This window comes from Schistocerca serialis, chromosome 3, assembly GCF_023864345.2.
Source record: "Schistocerca serialis cubense isolate TAMUIC-IGC-003099 chromosome 3, iqSchSeri2.2, whole genome shotgun sequence".
Lineage (NCBI taxonomy): Eukaryota > Metazoa > Arthropoda > Insecta > Orthoptera > Acrididae > Schistocerca > Schistocerca serialis.
Genome location: NC_064640.1, coordinates 110,274,801 through 110,294,607, shown reverse-complemented (window position 1 = coordinate 110,294,607; position 19,807 = coordinate 110,274,801). Strand labels below are relative to the sequence as shown.

At 35.7% G+C, this 19,807-nt stretch overlaps 1 protein-coding gene across 1 annotated transcript in view; it reads right to left on the bottom strand.

Annotated features, from left to right (window-relative positions):
* Positions 1 to 1,821: 1,821 nt before the first annotated feature.
* The window catches only part of LOC126471540 (uncharacterized), a 572,770-nt gene continuing 554,784 nt past the window's right edge, over positions 1,822 to 19,807 (bottom strand). Inside the window, exon 9 of the mRNA XM_050099767.1 lies at positions 1,822 to 3,364. Coding sequence (XP_049955724.1) covers positions 3,240 to 3,364 — 125 coding nt within the window. The 3' untranslated portion in view covers positions 1,822 to 3,239. The remainder of the gene's footprint in view (positions 3,365 to 19,807) is intronic.

Below are 19,807 nucleotides of genomic sequence, written 5' to 3'. Positions count from 1 at the left end.
ACATACTGCATTGCAGAAGTGCTAGTTATGCTGGTCATGTAACACAGAATGAGTGCAAGAAAGAGGTGGGCAACTAGAAGGAAAAACTGGAACAGTGCAGGCAAATAGGACTCGCATTCTGAGGGTTTTGCACACACTAACTATGCATATAGATAGTTCATCTATAGGTTTTGATGAGTGAGTTTGCAACTGTCAAAATATGTGAAATAAATGGTCATATCTTTTGATTGCACTGACTTATAACCTTAAATTTTTTACACTGCTAAGAGACTATAAGCCTGAGTATTTGACAGAAATACCAACTTGATACCTGGCACCCATTCCTGGGGAAAAAATGGGTCTTAACAAACAGACGGACAACAAAATAATCCTATAAGGGTTCTGTTTTCACCAATTGAGGTAGATCCTGTAAAAATTATGTGCAATTCCCTCTAGCAAATCTAACTTTGGCAAAAAATGGAGTGAAATACAGTTATAAAACTGATATGACCCTATTATCTTTCCCAGCATGTTGAACTGGTATAAAGTTCTTGGATATCTTGTCCTGTGAGTTCATCAGAGTGATTCAATGTTATTTCCATCATCTTCTGGCAAAGTGTTGAAATGTTTTGTGGGTCATCTTTATGTGGCCAATACCTTAGGGCAATACTTCCCCTCCCAGTGCCATAGGATGGCATGGTCAGTCAGAGACATACATACAGACAACATACATTGGTGGACCTTAACTGACCATGGTGAGGCTTAATTGCAGGTCCTCTCTTTACTTTCACTCACTCTATGACACTGGAAAGGAATGGATTGTCCTGGGACATTGCCTACATAAAGATGACCCAGACGCTGCTTTGACACTTTACCAGAAGATAATGGGAATGACAAGCATCAAAACCTCACCATTCTGATGAATTCGCTCGGCTGGAAACTCAAGAACTGTATATTAGCTACAAAGCTCTTGGAGTTTCACCCCATAGAAATAAAATGCATGATATAAAGCAGAAATGTCTTCAGATATAGATGATAGTTGTTTATCCTTAACAGCTTCTTTTGTACCATAGAGGAATTCTTGAATAGAAATAAGTAGGCAATTACAAACCTGGAAATGAGCACTTTTTAACCATATAATTATTGTTTTTTATTGTTTATGCAGTCTTTTGTTAAATGGATATGTTTCACATTTCAAGGCTGATCATGAATATGATCTACGCAGCACGAAACCAACTAACTAGTCTTGCAAGCTTTTTGTGGCATTTCGTATTGTAAAGGCCATGACTTATCAGTGCTCAGTGACTAATTGCTGAAGATACTGTAGAATGTAGCTGCAGGAACCTGAATGTTATTTGTATTTCCCTCATCTCTTTCCTCAACATCTGTATTTTTGTAACTGGTCATGAGTTATGCTACAACTGCAGCCTCTTTCCCTCCCTTCTTCCTCACTTCATCTATCCTTGATTCTTTTTCAGAGCTATCTTTCATTCCTATTTAGAAATCACACCTCTCTCTCTTTTCCATTTTTTTCCCTTGATATTCCCCTCCTCATTTAATTTTTTTTCTTTTATATCTTCTTCATCAACCTCCTCCTCCAATCTTTGTCTCAATTATATGTGTATTGTTTTCATTTGCAGATGCCAAATTTTATTGATTGAAATTCTTATAATTTTATTTTGATTAATACAGTTTATTATCAATACAATTGTCTAATGAGTCAAGATTTAAAATGTCTGTTCCACCCTCATGTCAACTGTAAATCTTACCTTTCCTTTCATCTTGAAAAAATTGCTTTCTAGTTGTTATATCTTCTGTGTGTATGTTAGCCTTGTCCTAGCTATAATGTTTTGCCAGCTGTGTAAAATATCATTAAAGCTTACTTTTTTAAATTGTCCTGCAAGCCATTTTGTGTGTAGAACGAATAGGTTACCAAATGACACTGATGAGCATAGGGAAAAATTGTAACAGGGAACTGCAAAATGTTTGTGTGAGCATGGTTCATTCAGCAGGATACTACTATTTATTCCATTGCCAGATATTATGATTACCTCTTCATCAAGCTCTACTTTGTATTTTGAACTACATAATTGTGGAGTCCTGTCCACTCGTCTCGTATAGGGTGCCTAAATGTATGCTGCGTTCTTGGAATGCTATACAACAATTCAAGCAAATAACATAAATAGTTTTATCTCAATAATGCAGATTGACAATACTTAACTTTGTAGTTAGAACAAGTATCACAAGTGATGGTCAACGTGCAAACAGTAATGCTCCTTGCCATAGACAATGTCCAAACAAGCAATGGATGTGGATTACTAATAACTGATACTGTAGCACTTTTTGCTAGGCCGTGCTAATACTGTCCACTAATATCTGGCCAAGGCTGGCAGGAGTGGTGCTTATATTCACTTTGGCTGGATGCTGCTCCAATTGTGGTGATGTCCCGGTCAGTGCACTATTGGCCAATGTCGTTTCACAGCCTTCTCTTCTCTTGCATTCTTCATCTTTGTTCCAGCGCTTGTGGTTACACCAGAACAATAATGGAATCTTACGCAGTTGGTAACCAACAAATGAACACAAAATATTCAATTATACATTATCTCTGCTGATAACTGTAATCTTGTGTGCCCTAAGCTAACAACATGCATTACCGACAGGTTAAAAATCAGCAGAATGAGCTTATGGTGTGTAAATTTCCAAGTGCAGGATACTGGAAGCAGCAATGATTACCAGGTGAATATGACATTTTTGTGAAGCTGTTCATAGGTTATGCAGCTTAATAAGAGTACTTCATAAAGTCTCTATTTATTTGACCTTCAGCACCACTGCACCATACAACCATGAATCTCATAATCCAGCTGAACCTTAATGTTTGAAACATTTGACAAAAATAGCAGTCATCTCTAGTAGAGTACTGCTATATTATATCTTGTTATGTTTTGATGACAATTCTGGTTCATCATCCAAGTTTAGCTTGCAATTTAATGAATTCTAATGATTGGCAGCAAGGAAATCACATACACTAAATTAGGCAGTCTAATTCATCATTTTCTTGTTATTTTTGTCTAATGTTATGGGTCAAAGTACAGGCCTTTAGTGTTTCTGACATATGACTCTTATTTATAATATCTAGTTAACTATCACTTTGATGAGTATCTGCTCTGTGGATTTTGTTAGAGATTTTCAATACACCTTACTCTTATATAAATACAATAAATAAATACATAAATTTTCTTTGTAATTGTTGAGCAGAATGTTTATTTTAGGGACCGCATGCAACCTGTTCCTAGTTGCTTGTAAGTAATGTGAAATCCCGTTTCTTTTTCAGGCTCTGTAACATCATCACTATGAAATCTCAGCACTATAGGTCCAGATGCAAAACCTGAAAAGAAATAAGGTTATAGACAATGATAAGAAAAAATTGAGATTAAAATGTTACTAATTATTTAGTAATTAAATCTTTTATTCAGAGATAATTTTTTAATGATCATCGCTGGCCGGAGTGGCCGAGCGGTTAAAGGCGCTACAGTCTGGAACCGCACGACCGCTACGGTCGCGGGTTCGAATCCTGCCTCGGGCATGGATGTGTGTGATGTCCTTAGGTTAGTTAGGTTTAAGTAGTTCTAAGTTCTAGGGGACTTATGACCACAGCAGTTGAGTCCCATAGTGCTCAGAGCCATTTGAACCATTTTTTTTTAGTGATCATCATGCCTCTACACTTAGAAACTATTTGGTATTTTACTTTATTTTTCTAACAGGCTACATATTTTTAAATAGAAATTCATTTATGGGCTAGAAGGAGGTGTCCAGGGGAACTGATTTTGGGTTAGGTTTAAAACTTGCTTTGCAACCTGTCAGACATTTTATGGTATTGGTAAAATGACCAAAACTTTGTTTCTGCTTATTGCGCTCCTTTCTGAGACACTGACAGCTTTAATATTGGGTAATGAACCTCATTTTTTTTTCTCCTGTGTTGAAGGTATAAATATCATTATTCTTCTCAAATTGGGACCAGTTACTTATGACAAATTTTGTTAGCGCATATGTGTATTGTAATGGCACATTAAAATGCCCAGCTCCTTGAAGAGATGAAAATCTCATATTATTCTTATTGCACACATTTGTGCAATCAGTACTTTCTAAGTGATGAGTTACCTCAGAAAATTATTCCATAACACACTACTGAGTGGAAATAGGCAAAATATGTCAGAAGGTTGTTAAATTTGTTTACAAGACTAGCAGTTACATGAAGAGCAAAGTATCTGACCTTAATTGTCTGAGAAGTTCAGTAACATTCTTCTCCCAGGTCTCTACTGATTCCTGTTCATGTGCTACATCAGTTGTTGGTATGACCATTTGTTGAACAGAATTGAATATAGTGTATTTTCTCAAAATTCAGGGAGAGTCCATTTTCAGAGAACCACTTAAGAACTCTCTGTAAAACATCATTAACAATCTCTTCTGTTGATATCCGTCTGTGTTGTGGTCTTCAGTCCAAAGATTGTTTTGATGCAGGTCTCCATGCCACTCTATCCTGTGTGAGACTCTTCATCTCTGAATAACTACTGCAACCTACATCCTTCTGGATCTGCTTACTGTTATCACATCTTGGTTTCCCTCTATGATTTCTACCCTCACTTCCCCCCCCCCTCCTCCCCCCCCCCCCCCCGCCCCCCACACACACACACACACACACACACTTCCCTCCAATACTAACTTGGTGATTTGGTGATCCCTTGATGTCTCAGAATGTGTTCTATCAACTGATCCCTTCTTTTGGTCAAATTGTGCCACAAATTTATTGTCTCCCCAGTTCTATTCAGTACCTCCCCATTAGTTATGTGATCTACCCATCTAATCTTCAATATTATTCTATAGAGCACCACATACTGAAAGCTTCAATTTCAATGGAATTTATTGTAACACTAGGATCATCTTCGAAAAGTTCCAGATATACTTGATGAATGTTAAGTGGATGATCATTCACATATTTACATATTTAAGTAACAGGAATGAACCTGAAATTGAATCCTGTGGGACTGCCTTTGTCATTTCTCCCCTGTCACTAAAATTTTACCTCCTTTCAACATTGTTTAAATTATGCAGCACAACTTTTCGCATTCTGTTTGTTATGTATGATTCAAACCAGTTGTGCGTAAATTCATAAATTCCATAAAACATGAGCTATTCTGATAGAGTAACATGATCTACACAATTAAATGCCTTGGAAAGATCACAAAAAATATCAACTGGTGATACTGTTTTATTTAAGGCTTGTAATATATGGTGAGTGAAAGTATAAATGGAATTCTCAGATGAGTAATCATTATGGATTCCAAACTGTGATGTGTTAAGTACATTGTTTCTACTTAAATGTGAGACAACTCTGAAGTACATTACTTTTTTAAATATTCTGGAAAAAGATTTCAGTAAGAAAATTGGGCAATATTTATTTATTATCTGTCACTTTTCTTATTAAGAGACTTAGCAATTAAATATTTTGTCCTGTCTAGAAAAATTCTCTGTGCCAGTGATGCATTGCATTATCACTACAGACATTATTCATTAAGTTGGAACAACTTCTCAGAATTCTATTTTAAATTCCATCAACACCGCAGAGCTTTTGTTTCTAAGAATTTTTATAATTTTATTAATTTCATTGAAGGCTACTATAGCTACTTCTAGTTGCTTAAAGCTTTGTGGAATGACATCTTCAGTATACTCTCTTACTACTTCATCTGAACTATTTAATATTACTTTTGCTGTTACATTTCGAAAATGATTGTTAAAAGTACTTGCAGCTTGTGAATTATCAGTCACAACATTGTGATTTAATATAATTGTTACAGTATTTTGTTCACTGACTCCCATTTGACAATATCCCATATAGTTTTCATTTTATTATTGGTATTATTAATTTCTGTCAGGATGTGCATCAATCTGTAAATTTAATGACTTTCCCAAAAATATAACAGTACTTTTGTAGTATGCAAGTAATGTCAAATCTTAATTTATTCTGACCTTTATATAAATTTTCCTCTTCCTCTTACATGAGATTTTAGTTTCCTTGTTTTCTTTAATGGTTTTTTTCTGGCTAATTTTTCTAGGAAATATTGACAAAAATGTACCATGGAATTTACTGAATTTGATATCAGGATCTCTTTCCCTATATACCTCACCCCACACCACTTCTTTTAACTTAATCTTAAAATATTCCATTTGAAAAGCTACAAATCACACAAGAACCAGAATTCTGGCCAGAAAACATAAAAGTACATCGATTTCATTTCCCAAGACGATTAATGGAAGAGGGAGCAAAGCTCAACTAAGCTAAGAAGAAAACCATAAGAGCAAGAAATAAAAGCAGTCTTGTGGAATTCAGAGGGAATAAAAAGTGCTCTTAACCGAACACCAACAGACATTCTGCAAAACTCGGATCTTGCAATTCTAACAGAAACGTTCCTGATAGACAACTGGCAACATAAAGATTTCTACAATTATCACCTAATGGCAAAGAAGGGAGAAAGAGGATGACCCATGGGAGCAATATCTATCCTACTGAAACACTGGTTGACACAAATAAATATAATTACAGCGTATTCTAAACCACACACAAATGCTGTAGAAATAATTGACGAAACAGTCACACTCATCAAACATTGTGACAGCAAACCCACTATTATTGCAGACTAGACATGGAGAACTATAAAACAAAAATAGTCATTGAAACCCTAGAAGAACATGGTTTCACCCTACTGAACGATAGACAGATACCTACATACATATGCCACAATGGGAAAAGCACCATTGATATCGCATTAACAAGAGGAGAAATAAAAGGAAGTATTCAACCGATGTGGCATGACTCCATTACTCCTATACAAAAGCACATTCCAATGAAGATAAAAATAAATAACGTCATGTCACCGCCAGCAAGAAAGACCCACCAAATCACACAAAGAAAAATAGATATAGAAAAATTAACAAACCAGTAAGAACAAATAACACAAATAGAAACTTTAATAGAGGAAGGAGACCTTGAAAAAGCAACAGACGAAATAGAAGACCTCCTGAAAAATTCGGTGATACAAACAACCCCAAAAACAAGGACGGCAAAAAGATGGTTTGATGCTGAATGCTACAGCAAAAGGAACACTGTTCTAAGAACGCTCCACACATTAAGAAACCAGCACGACGAGGAAACAGACAAACTGTATGCAGAAGAGAGGAGAATCTACAAAAAACTAATAGAAGAGAAGAAAAAAGAATACATAGAAAGAGAGGCAAAAAGAGAGGCGGATGAAGCAGAGAAAGACCCATACATAGCAGCAAGACCAAGAAAACTGGCTCATACACCAAATATAGACATGAAGGAATGGGAAGACCACTTCAGTAAGATACTGATCAAACGAGGAATCAAAACACCCCCAAAGAAAGAGAAACAACATCAAACTAAGGAAAAAGACCATGTATGGGAACCTCTAAATGAAGAAGATGTAAAAGGAGTAATAAAAGCACTCTAAAGAACAAGAAAGCAGCAGGACCCGATAATATATATAATGAACATATAAAAGATGCGAAAGAGGCCCTCCAACACGTATGGATCAAACTATTTAACAAATGCCTAGAACTTGGAAGAATTCAGACAATGGAGACACTCGACAATAAAAGTTCTCTACAAAGGTAGAGGAGACCCAACAGATCCAAACAAGTACAGAAGCATAGCCCTGAAAAATGCTCAGTTCAAGATGTTTTCAAAGATAATTACACAAAAAATCAAAGCCTCTGTGGGCAGTCATCTCCCAGACCGACAAATGGGTATCAGATTTGGTAGATCAACACTTACAGCAGTCAGGCTTCCTTTGTACAACATCGATGAAGTGCTACAAAAGAAATAAATGTTCTACACAGTGTTCATAGACTCTACCAAAGCCTTTGACCTACTGGAAAGAGACGTCATAGTTGGTTCAAATGGCTCTGAGCACTATGGGACTTAACATCTATGGTCATCAGTCCCCTAGAACTTAGAACTACTTAAACCTAACTAACCTAAGGACAGCACACAACACCCAGCCATCACGAGGCAGAGAAAACCCCTGACCCCGCCGGGAATCGAACCCGGGAACCCGGGCGTGGGAAGCGAGAATGCTACCGCACGACCACGAGATGCGGGCACGTCATAGTTCAAAAACTGGAAAACACAATGGGAGAAGATAGCATATGGCCAAGAATAATCAAGTCAATCCTTGAATACAACTTAATCACAATATCAGACAACGTCTCTTTTTCGAACCTCATTCTGGAATCAAACGGAGTCTTACAGGGTGACCCAATGAGCCCTTTGCTGTACATTCTTGCCACTGAAGAAGTACTCCGAATTGGAGAAAATGAAGAAGATTTATATGTACATGCATACATTGACAACATAACCGTATTGTTCAACAGATATACAGAAGCTGCAGAAAATATTGGGAAAATAGACAAATGGTGCAGTGAACACAAACTACACATAAACATAACAAAGACAGAAATGGCGATTTTCAGGAAAGGAGGCAAAACACTCAGGAATGCAGAAATCAACATCAGAGGACAAAAAAATAAAAATCTCATCAGACTGTAAATACCTAGGGGTGACATTTCAACCAACAGCCAAATGCTTCACAAAACATACAACAGAACGTGCAGCCCAAGCAATAATAGCAATACAGGACATCAAAAACATCCCCCTACTCAGTCTAGAAACAGCCATGAAATTATTCAATGCACAAATCTTGCCAATCCTGGCCTATGGGATGGAGGTTATATGGGACCACCTGACAGAAAAAAAATCTAGAAATACTAGAAAAGGTAAAATTGACTTATCTAAAAAGAGCACTAGGTCTCTCAAAGACAACAAGATCTAGACTAGTGTACCTGCTAGCAAGAGAGACATTCCTAATTGAAGACATCAAAATTCGATATATGATGCCACACACCAGGGCTTCCAGAAAGCAACTGAAGATCATGGAGGACAAACGAGAAAAAGTATGGCCGGAGTTCTATGGCACCGAAACAATGACGAACCGCTCATGGACAGCACCAAGCTTTTAGCTGCGACATGTTGTAATTAGACTTTCTATTCATGGCTTTCATCATCTAATTTGCAAAAACAAAACTTATCATGACCCAACCACAACAGGTGTATGTGAACTGTGGAGTAAAGCCTGTGAACGATACCACATAGAACTGTATAGTAAAAGAGTGAAATTGATAAATGAATATGTAAAAATGTAAAATGTAAAGGTAAACGTAAAATGTTAAGCAAAGTAACTGTATATGGCTATTTGGCTGCAATTTTATTAAATAAAAAAATGTATCCTGTTTTCATTAATGAGGCACAGTACCTTGCATGAACCTGCCTTAGGAGTATAAGGTCTACTGTTTATTTACATAAATTGTGCAAAATTATCAGATAGTCCACTAAAAACTGGGAAAAAAATATTATCAGTCAGAGCCCTACTAGCTTGCTACACAGAGCTGGAGAATTAACCACTGAAATTATATTGAAATACCCACATAATGATTCCAGTTAATTGTTCTTGTCTGTGTCTTGTAAAAAATCGACATTGAAATATCAAACTTTTAACTGTTTCTTCTTCTCTGACAGTCAGCTCAATTAGGCATCTAGATTTCTTAAAAACAGGTGAACGTTTCCTAGAGGGGATATGTGGACTTTACAGTTACAAGATATAAGGAAAAATCTGTGTTCCTGAAATCTGACTCTACCTCACTTCTGCTGGCACTTGATGCAGTCAAGGACATAGCCACATAGTGGGCATTTGCATCCCCCTCCTCCCCCCACCCCCCCCCACCCCACCCCCTGCTTCCCAGAAAATATAATGATCTTTGAAAACCAAATTCATGTCCTGCCTCACCACACACGCACATGAAATAATTCAGTGTCAAATCATGAAAGCCAGAGTATATACTGAGTACTGACAAGTAGCAAGTGTACCCCGAATACTTTTCAAGAACTCTCAAAACTATTTTGCTGTTTGTCACTATTCTCCTTGCAACTAAAACTGTCAGACGCATAGCTGTTTAAGTAGTTAGTCTCATGTTCCATGCATCATTTGCAGGATAAATCATAATGATGTGAAATGAGTCAGTTTACATTCAGATAACAAATTTAGATGTAAATTTGTCTACATGCTAATATTTTTTTTATTTTATTTATATGTAATACTTTTTTCTTTAATATACAGATGTGAGTTTGTCATTCCTACCTGCCACCTTTCACACATTACAAGAATAGAAATTATTCTACGGAATAGAAGGAGCTGTCAATGAAAAACTTTTTCAATTTGTTTTCAAATTTTACTTTGCTGTCTGTTAGATATTTTATATTACTGGGAAAGTGATCAAAAATTTTGGTTACAGCATTATGCAAACCTTTTTGAAAAAAAGAAAAAGATAACCATAATTTGGAGTAGTGTTTGTATTTTTCCTTCTGGTATTGTCATTACGTACATCACTGTTCCTTTTGTGCTGCAGTGGATTATTTACAACAAACTTCATGAGAGAATAAATATCCTGTGAAGCAGTAGTCAGATTGCTGAACTCCTTAAACAAATGTCTTCAAAATGATCATGGGTAAGCACCACATATTTTTCTTGTATCATGGTTTTGGGCAATGAAGACTTCCTTTCTCAAAGATGAGCTACCCAAGAATATTATTCCATATGATATTAATGAATCAAAATATGCAAAATGATAAATGTCTCCCCAAGATTTGCAATGTTTCTAAGAGAAAATGTGGCTGAACTCAGTTGTTTTAGGATTTCCAAAATGTTCTTTTTCCAGTGCACTTTCTCATTAATATGGACACCTGACAATTTTGAAGTTTCCACCCAATTTATTATTTCCTAACCATTTGTTACATTTGTCATTGGTGTAGTACCCCTAGATGAGCAAAATTGAATGTATTGTAACTCTTTTAAAACTCAGCATGAAACCATTCACAGAAAACCTGTCAATGACACTTTTAAGAACAGTATTTACCATTTCTTCTGTTGCTGTATGTATGCTTGGATTGATGGTAGTTCCCATGGTAGAGGTGTTAGCCAACTTTGGCAGGATGAACTAGGATCAGAATACCAGGTCACCAATTTTGTGAATTTTGTGTAATTTAAAAAACCTAGTGCTGGTCTGGAGCAGGTGACAGAGGATTTAGGATCACTTTGCAAAGATTTCACTAAGGAAGACACTGTGGTTATAGTGGGTGGGGCAGGAAACAGTATTGACAGAGATCCTAGGTACAGTATAGAGTGTGACCTGGCAAAGATTGTATCAGCATCGAAGCATACTAGTGTTGAGTTTGTATCTGTTCTTGGGCACCATGACCAACCTCACTTGAACTCTTCTGTCAAGAGAGTTAATTTGGAGCTGGAACGGCTGCTTATATCAGGTGCAGGGTCACACATTGGTGTGGTTCCTGTTGATTCTCTCAATAGGTGGGATTATACTAGGCATGGCCTTCACCTCAGCAGGAAGGGGAAGGGTAAATTGGCTGGGAAGGGTAAATAGCAGGAAAGTTAAAGGAGGGAGGCACTGTCATGAGTGGTAAAATACCAGTGGTTATAGGGTTCAGAAAAGACCCTTTTTTAGGGTAGAGAGGACAGAAAGAAACCAAATTTTAAGAGAGGTTATAACTGAGACAAACCTTCAGTTTGAGAAAGAAACCAAAAAACATAATTCTAGCTTATTACATCAGCATAAACAGCTATAGGTTAAGAATTTTCAACAGTCAGCAGATATTTTAACTGTACCCAATTTTAACTCAGTCAATGTGAAATGTCAGCTATCTTTATTGCATCAAAATGTTTGAGGACTGAGAAATAAAATTAATGAATTAACTGACTGCATAGATGAATTAGAGTCTTCAAACCCCGCCGACATAATCTGCCTCTCTGAACATCATGTGACCACTGGTATAGAACTTTTAAGTGTTACAGGGTATAGCTTAGCATCTCACTTTTGTAGATCAGAAATGGAGAAAGGAGGAGTTGCCACATTCATCAGGAACTGTCATAAATTTAAGAACATAGAAATTCACGAATTTTGCCTAGAACAGCATATGGAAGCATGTGCAACAGATGTAGAATTCCACAAAAAATCCTTCATAATATTAAGTGTATATTGAGCACCTGCAGGTAACTTTAATCTGTCCATAAACCACCTTGAAGCTGTACTGGCCCATTTAACAACCAAAAACAAAGAAATAGTGGTTGCTGATTTCAATGCAGATTTCCTTAAAGACTCTCCCAATAAGAACTTATTTGAGGTAGTAACACTATCATTCAACTTAATTTCCACTGTAAAGTTCCCCACTAGGGTAGCCAATTGCTCACAAACAGCCATTGATAATATCTTTATAGAAAAGTCCAATGAACAAAATTATATTACAAAACCAATAGTCAATGGCCTCTCAGATCATGACATGCAGTTTCTTCTGTTAAATGTTAATACTGATCAGGATATAAAATCTGTTAAATCTGAGTTCAAGAGGGTAATCAATAAGCCAAAAATTGCTTATTTTAGGACACTCCTCAGAGACATTCACTGGACTGATGTTTACAGTGCTCATGGCATGAATGAAAAAATAACACTTTTGCTAATAAAGTGCTTACCTTATTCGAACACTGTTTTCCCCCAAAACTTACCAAGGTTAGAGCAAAGTCTACAAAGAAGCCATGGATTATTCAAGGAATAGGGGTATCTTGTAAAACAAAAAGAAAACTGTATCTGTCAGTCCGAAACAGTTCTGATGTTGATGCTATAGCACATTACAAGAAATACTGCAAAATACTAAAGCTTGCAACATGGACATCAAAGAAAATATATTACAAGGAAAAGATAGTCATATCAGATAACAAAATAAAGACAATATGGGATATAGTGAAGGAGGAGACCGGTAGAACCAGACATGAAGAGGAACAAATAGCATTAAGAGTAAATGATACATTGGTGACAGATGTGTATAGTGTTGCAGAACTTTTTGACAAACATTTTATAACTGTTACTGAAAAGATGGGGTTGTCAGGTTCAGTAGATGCTGCTATGGAATACCTCAGACCAGACCAGACATTTCAAGTAACTTCCATAATATGAATTTGACCCTCACTACCCCAGCAGAAATAATGTCCATCATAAAATCTTTAAAATCAAAAACATCTAGTGGATATGATGAAATATCAGCAAAGTTAATTACAGAATGTGATTATGAGCTAAGTAACATATTAAGCTATCTGTGTAACCAGTTGTTTATCAGTGGAATATTCCTTGAATGGTTGAAATATGCTGAAGTTAAGCCACTGTTTAAGAAGGGAGATAAAGAAACAGCATCAAATTTCCGTCCAATTTCACTGTTGCCAGCACTCTCAAAAATTTTAGAAAAAGTAATGCACAATCAGCTTTATAACCATCTTATCTCAAATAACATACTGTCAAAGTCACAGTTTGGATTTCTAAAGGGTTCTGATATTGAGAAGGCTATCTACACTTACAGTGAAAATGTGATTAACTCATTAGACAAAAAATTGCAGGCAACTGGTATATTTTGTGATCTGTCAAAGGCATTTGACTGTGTAAATCACAATATGCTTTTAAATAAATTAGAATATTATAGTGTAACAGGAAATGCTGCAAAATGGTTCAAATCTTATATCTCTGGCAGAAAAAAGGGTGTTATTCGGAAAGAGACATATATCAAACTATCAGGCATCATCCAACTGGGAACCAATTACATGTGGGGTCCCACAAGGTTCCATTTTGGGGCCGTTACCTTTTCTTGTGTATATCAATGACCTTTCATCAGTAACATTACCAGATACCAAGTTCGTTTTGTTTGCTGATGATACAAACAGTGCAATAAATAGCAAATCAAGTGTAGTCTTAGAAAGATCAGCTAACAAAATATTTGTGGACATTAATCACTGGTTCGTAGCCAATTCTTTGTCTCTAAACTTTGAAAAAACACACTACATGCAGTTCAGAACTTGTAAGGGGTGTCCCACGAGTCTATGCCTAACATACGATGACAAGCAGATAGAAGAGGTGGACAGTGTTAAATTCTTGGGATTACAGCTTCCTAATAAATTCAACTGGGAGGTGCACATCACAGAACTGCTGAAGCATCTTAACAAATCTCTATTTGCAATGCAAATTGTGTCAGACATAGGGGATATAAAAACGAAAAATCTGGCATAATATGTAATGTAAGTAAGGCAATAGTTATCCATGTCTTCTCTTGACTCTTTCTTGAACAGAGGTCTAACTTTGGCATACTCCAAAACATCAGGAAAGCATCCCTGTTCAAAAGATTGGTTGAATATTTTAGTCACACATTGTTTTAATCACTTTAGTAGGTATCCAAAGGCACAAAGCAGAGTTTTTATTTTTAATGATAATATAACATTTTCCACATCCTTTACTACGACTTTTTTTAAAATCTGTAAGATACTCAGCTTCATGGTGCAATTCAAAGATATTTACTTCACTCTGATATTCTGCTACATCACCATCCGACTTTGCACATTTATGAAGAATTCTTTTAAACACTGTGATACTTGAGCTGGGTTTACAATAAAGATATCACCTAGACCCTACATATTTCATTATTGCTAACTCTAACAACTATCTCTGATTGGACAACAGGCCACACTGCTTTTGTCTTACTTTTACGTTGTACAATGAACTTATTGTTTACCATTTGTTTGGCTGTCTTCATAACTTTCATTCCATAATGTCATATGGAATTATTTTTTGGGGTAATTCATCAAGCCAAGCTAATGTTTTCCGGGCACAAAAATGTGCAGTAAGAGTTATATGTGGTGTGAACTCAAGAACATCCTGCAGAAGCCTGTTAAGGGAGCTAGGGTTACTAACTACTGCTTCCCAATATATTTATTCCTTAATGAAATTTGTCATTAAAAATATATCACTTTTTCAAACCAACAGCTCAATTCATGGAATCAATACTAGAAATAAGAATAATCTTCACAAGGATTTAAAGTCACTTAGTCTTGTACAAAAAGGTGTGCATTATTCAGGAACACACATTTTCAATAACTTGCCAGCAGCCGAAAAAAGCTTAACAACCAATGAAATTCAGTTTAAGAGAAGCCTAAAGGATTTATTGGTGGCGAACTCTTTCTACTCCATTGGCGAATTTCTCAGTGAAACCAACTAATATAACTTCTGCACAATTTCAGTGCAATAATGTGTTCATTGTATTATAGTAGTTGTAGTACACGTTTATTACCTTATAAATAAATAAAAAACTTTTTTATTTTAAATTCAGTGCATTAGTATTTGTAAAATGACTCTTTCTTATAGTGTTCATTAATAAATGATGTTCATTCCACTTGGGACCTGTGGAATGGTACATTAACTTATTTGTTTTAGTTGTAAATACTTGTCACGTATTGTTGTTTTTCTGACATGTTCTACATCCTGGAGGACCTCCTCACTATGGATCAGTTGGATTGAAAGTAAATCTAATCTAATTAAAAATCCAGTGCCATCTGCAAAAAGAACTAATTCTGTTTGTTATATACTAGCTGTACAATTATTTACATATATGAGGAACAATAGTGAACCTAAGATTGAGACTTGGGAACCCCATACAGAATTCCTTCCCAGCCAGAATAATGTTCCCAGACTACATTGGTTGAATTACTAAGTACAACTTTCTGCATTCTTTTGGTTAGATATGACGTTATTCATTGGTTGGTTATAACATCAATTCCACAAAACTTCAGTTTATCTAGGAGAATATTGTGATTCATGGAGTCACATGCCTTAGATATGTCAGAGAAAGTACCAATCAGTGGTATATCATTATTTAATGCTTGTAAAATTAAAATTTAGAAATGGCATTCTCAGAACAGTAACTCTTCTGTAATCCAAGCTGTGATTTACGTAGGATATTTTTGTTGCTCAAATGGGATGCTATTCTAGGGTAAATCACCTTCTCAGTAATGCTGGATAATGATGCCAGTAGTGGAACAGGTCAGTAGTTATTTATATCTTTCCTATCACCTTTTCTATAGAGGTGTTCAACAATTTCATATTTCAGTCTCTGTGGAAAAATGGCTTGAGTTGGTGATGCATTGCGTATTTCAGATAATAGATGGCTTAGTATATGGGAGCAAATCTTTTGATTAGTTTTTTTAATGTGCAACTACTGGAGGACCTTTACTTGTACTTGCCAACTGATCAATTCCCTTTTCCTTTCACATTATATTTTAATCCCTCTAGTGATCCATGTTTCTTTACACGGCTGTTTAGTGCCATTTCTGATTAGCTTATGCAGGAAGGTGTCTTCAAATAACAATATGAATGTATCATGGAATAGATTAAATTTTAAGTCAGCATTTGTTTAGTTGTAAATTTTGTCCCAGTCAACCCTTGTAAACTATTCTTAAAAGCATTTGTTCTAGAGTCATTAATTATTCTAACTGATTACCACTGAGGAGTAACTATACTGTAAGATACTATTTTATATATCCTAACTAACAGGGCGAGGAAGACTATTTGTTACTGAGTATGGTTTCTTGCTTTCAACTTCATCAAAGAAATCATTTTCAATTAGGGTCCTATTGTCTTTATCCACCCATTTTACAAAGTTAATTACTGAGATCAAATTGTAGGATGCAAATAAGATTTCAAGACCATTTTTCTTATCAGAATCCTTTGAAAATCTAAACGAAAATCACCACACCAGCTTGCTGCTGTCCAGCAAATAAGGAGGACTCTATAATTATCATAAGTAGTTCAAAATTTCCCAGTGTGGATATACAGGAACATCCTGTAAAGCTTGTAAGGGCATTGCAGGTTAGGCTGTATTGAGAAATAATTGTTAAGAAAATTACTCACTATGATACACCATTTTCTAATTAATTAGCATTGAAATTTGCCAAGCAGGCTTTTTCTTGTGCAAATTCAACTGGCCCACCAGAGATGGTGTCGGCAAATGTGTTCTTCATTTGGGTTCCTAAGACTGAATAAGAGAGCAATACAAAAACTGGATATGGGATGGTAGAAAGGATTGAATCCAAGCCAAAGACTGAGCAGTCTCATGCACCATTGCTGTGAAAACAACCGACACCGACTGTATATGGCAGGCCACTTGAATTTGTGCATGCAACAGTCTGACTTGCTAACTTCAGTGCTGATTAACTTGTAAACAGTGCAGTGTATCAAATCTTTTGCTTTATGATTATTTCTAAGCACAATCTACCCTGCAACACCCTCTCAGATTGTTTCTGACCACCATGTGTAGGCTACATGGTATCACAAGACAAACAGTCAATATTCATGGATGTAACATGAATGATAATTCAAAGCAAAAAAGTCTGGTGAACATCCATTCTAAAATGCATACATTGAGAGCTATGAGCACTTCTCCAACTGTGAAACAAATCTACACTGTTGCAGGCTCTTTGCTTTCCATATTTTGCGAGGTGGTATTGTTAAAGTGCCTACCATATGAGCTATGAGCACTTATGCATCTTTGTTACTATGAAACATATTTTTTCTACTGAACAACTGCTCATAGATCTCAAGTCATACATTTTAGAGTCCATGTTTAGAGGAGAATTTTTTTCCATTTTTGGTTCATACTACCTCCTCCCAAAATGTGGAAACCAAATAGCTTGCAGTAGAAATTATCTTGTACATAATATCAAAGATACTTAAAGCACACATTTTAAAGTTCATGTCTATCAGACTTTCTTGCTTTGAATAATCATCCCTGTCATAGCCCTGAGTACTGGCCTTTCCTCCTGGAACATGATGCATACAGTTACAATTAAAAGGGAACTATTGCTCAATATTAATTCAGAAGAATACAATTCTATTACTGATCACTGCAAAATCTACTTGTCTCATTGTTTTTTAACACAGCATTAATATATGTAACAATTCCTCCTTTTCCCCTATTAGTTCTTCATGAGTAAGATGTTAGTGTGTTATCATATATATTTAAATTTTCTAACCCAGTGGTTATGTTGTGTTAAGATAGGCATAGGATGCCTATCTTTATGTAGTAGCTCTCTAAATTTTCCAAACAGACAAGAAGCTCGAATATTCTGATGAGCAAAGCTAACCTTAATTTTCCATGCATTCTTAAGCATTTTGTGGAACTCTAGTGTCATTTTAACTTCTTTCAAAACAAGGAGCCTCAGTCCTGATTCTAACCTACAAAATTTACCCCAGTGACACCAGAATTTTTTTTATAGATTTAGGAATCCCTGACCACTCTGCATTATTTACTGAACTACCAAATAGTAACAAAGGAATTTCATGTAACAAAAGCTATATGAAAAGGAACTTCAATGAAAAAAATTCAGTTACATTTAGAAATAAGTTAAGATAGGTTTAATGGCCTTACAACATCTGTATTCTGAGTAATAGTAACTTTAACAAAATTTTAAGTAGCTTTCTTGAAATGTTTAATGATACTTTACCATTTAGAAACACACGTAACAAAACGACTAATAAACTTAAATGGAGAACTGTGGGTATAAAAATTTCTAGTGCCAGGAAGAGGAAACTTCACAATGAACTGAAATATAATAAAAACAAATGTTTTACTGAGTATAAAGCGATATTTAAAAAAGTTATGAAGACAGCCAAACAAATGGTAAACAATAAGTTCATTGTACAACATAAAAGTAAGACAAAAGCAGTGTGGCCTGTTGTCCAATCAGAGATAGTTGTTAGAGTTAGCAATAATGAAATATCTAGGGTCTAGGTGATATCTTTATTGTAAACCCAGCTCAAGTATCACAGTGTTTAAAAGAATTCTTCATAAATGTGCAAAGTCAGAAGGTGATGTAGCAGAATATCAGAGTGAAGTAAATATCTTTGGATTGCACCATGAAGCTGAGTATCTTACAGATTTAAAAAAAAAAGTCACAGTAAAGGATGTGGAAAATGTTATTTTATCATTAAAAATAAAAACTCTGCTTTGTGCCTTTGGATACCTGCTAAAGTGATTAAAACTATGTGTGACTTAATAGCACCTCCCCTAACTAAAATATTCAACCAATCTTTTGAACAGGGATGCTTTCCTGATGTTTTGGAGTATGCCAAAGTTAGACCTCTGTTCAAGAAAGGGTTAAGAGAAGACATGGATAACTATTGCCTTATTTACATTCTTCCAGTCCTGTCGAAAGTGTTAGAGGAAACAGCTGCAAACCAGTTCAAAAATTCTATTGTAAAAATGAAATTATTATAAGAGACTAATCTGGATATCAATCAGGAACAAGCACTCTGGATGTTTTGAATAACTTTACTGTAAAGATAAACAAATCATTGAACCAGAGGAGTAAAGGTGCATGTATCAACGTGATCTCAGAAGAGTATCTGACTCTGTGAACCGTGACTTGCTTATAAAGAAATTAGATAAATACAGGATTAAGGACAATGCTCGTAAATGGCTCACATCATACTTACACAACAGAAAACAAAGGGTAACTGTCACTTCAGATGCAATGAATTATTATTCCAAATGAAGTACAGCATCACACGGTGTGCCTCAAGGCTCCATTTTTGGGCCTATCCTGTTCCTATTCTACATAAATGACGTACCCATAAATATAAATTCCCCACCAGTTCTGTTTGCAGACAATACTTCTGTTTTACTTGAAGATCATGACACAGAAAACATTTTTAGCTCCATTGTAAGGGCACTGGAAACCTTAGAAAACTGGTTTCAGTTAAATGGGTTGAAACTGATCATTGCAAAAACCCATATGGTTCATTTCAAAATCAAACATTC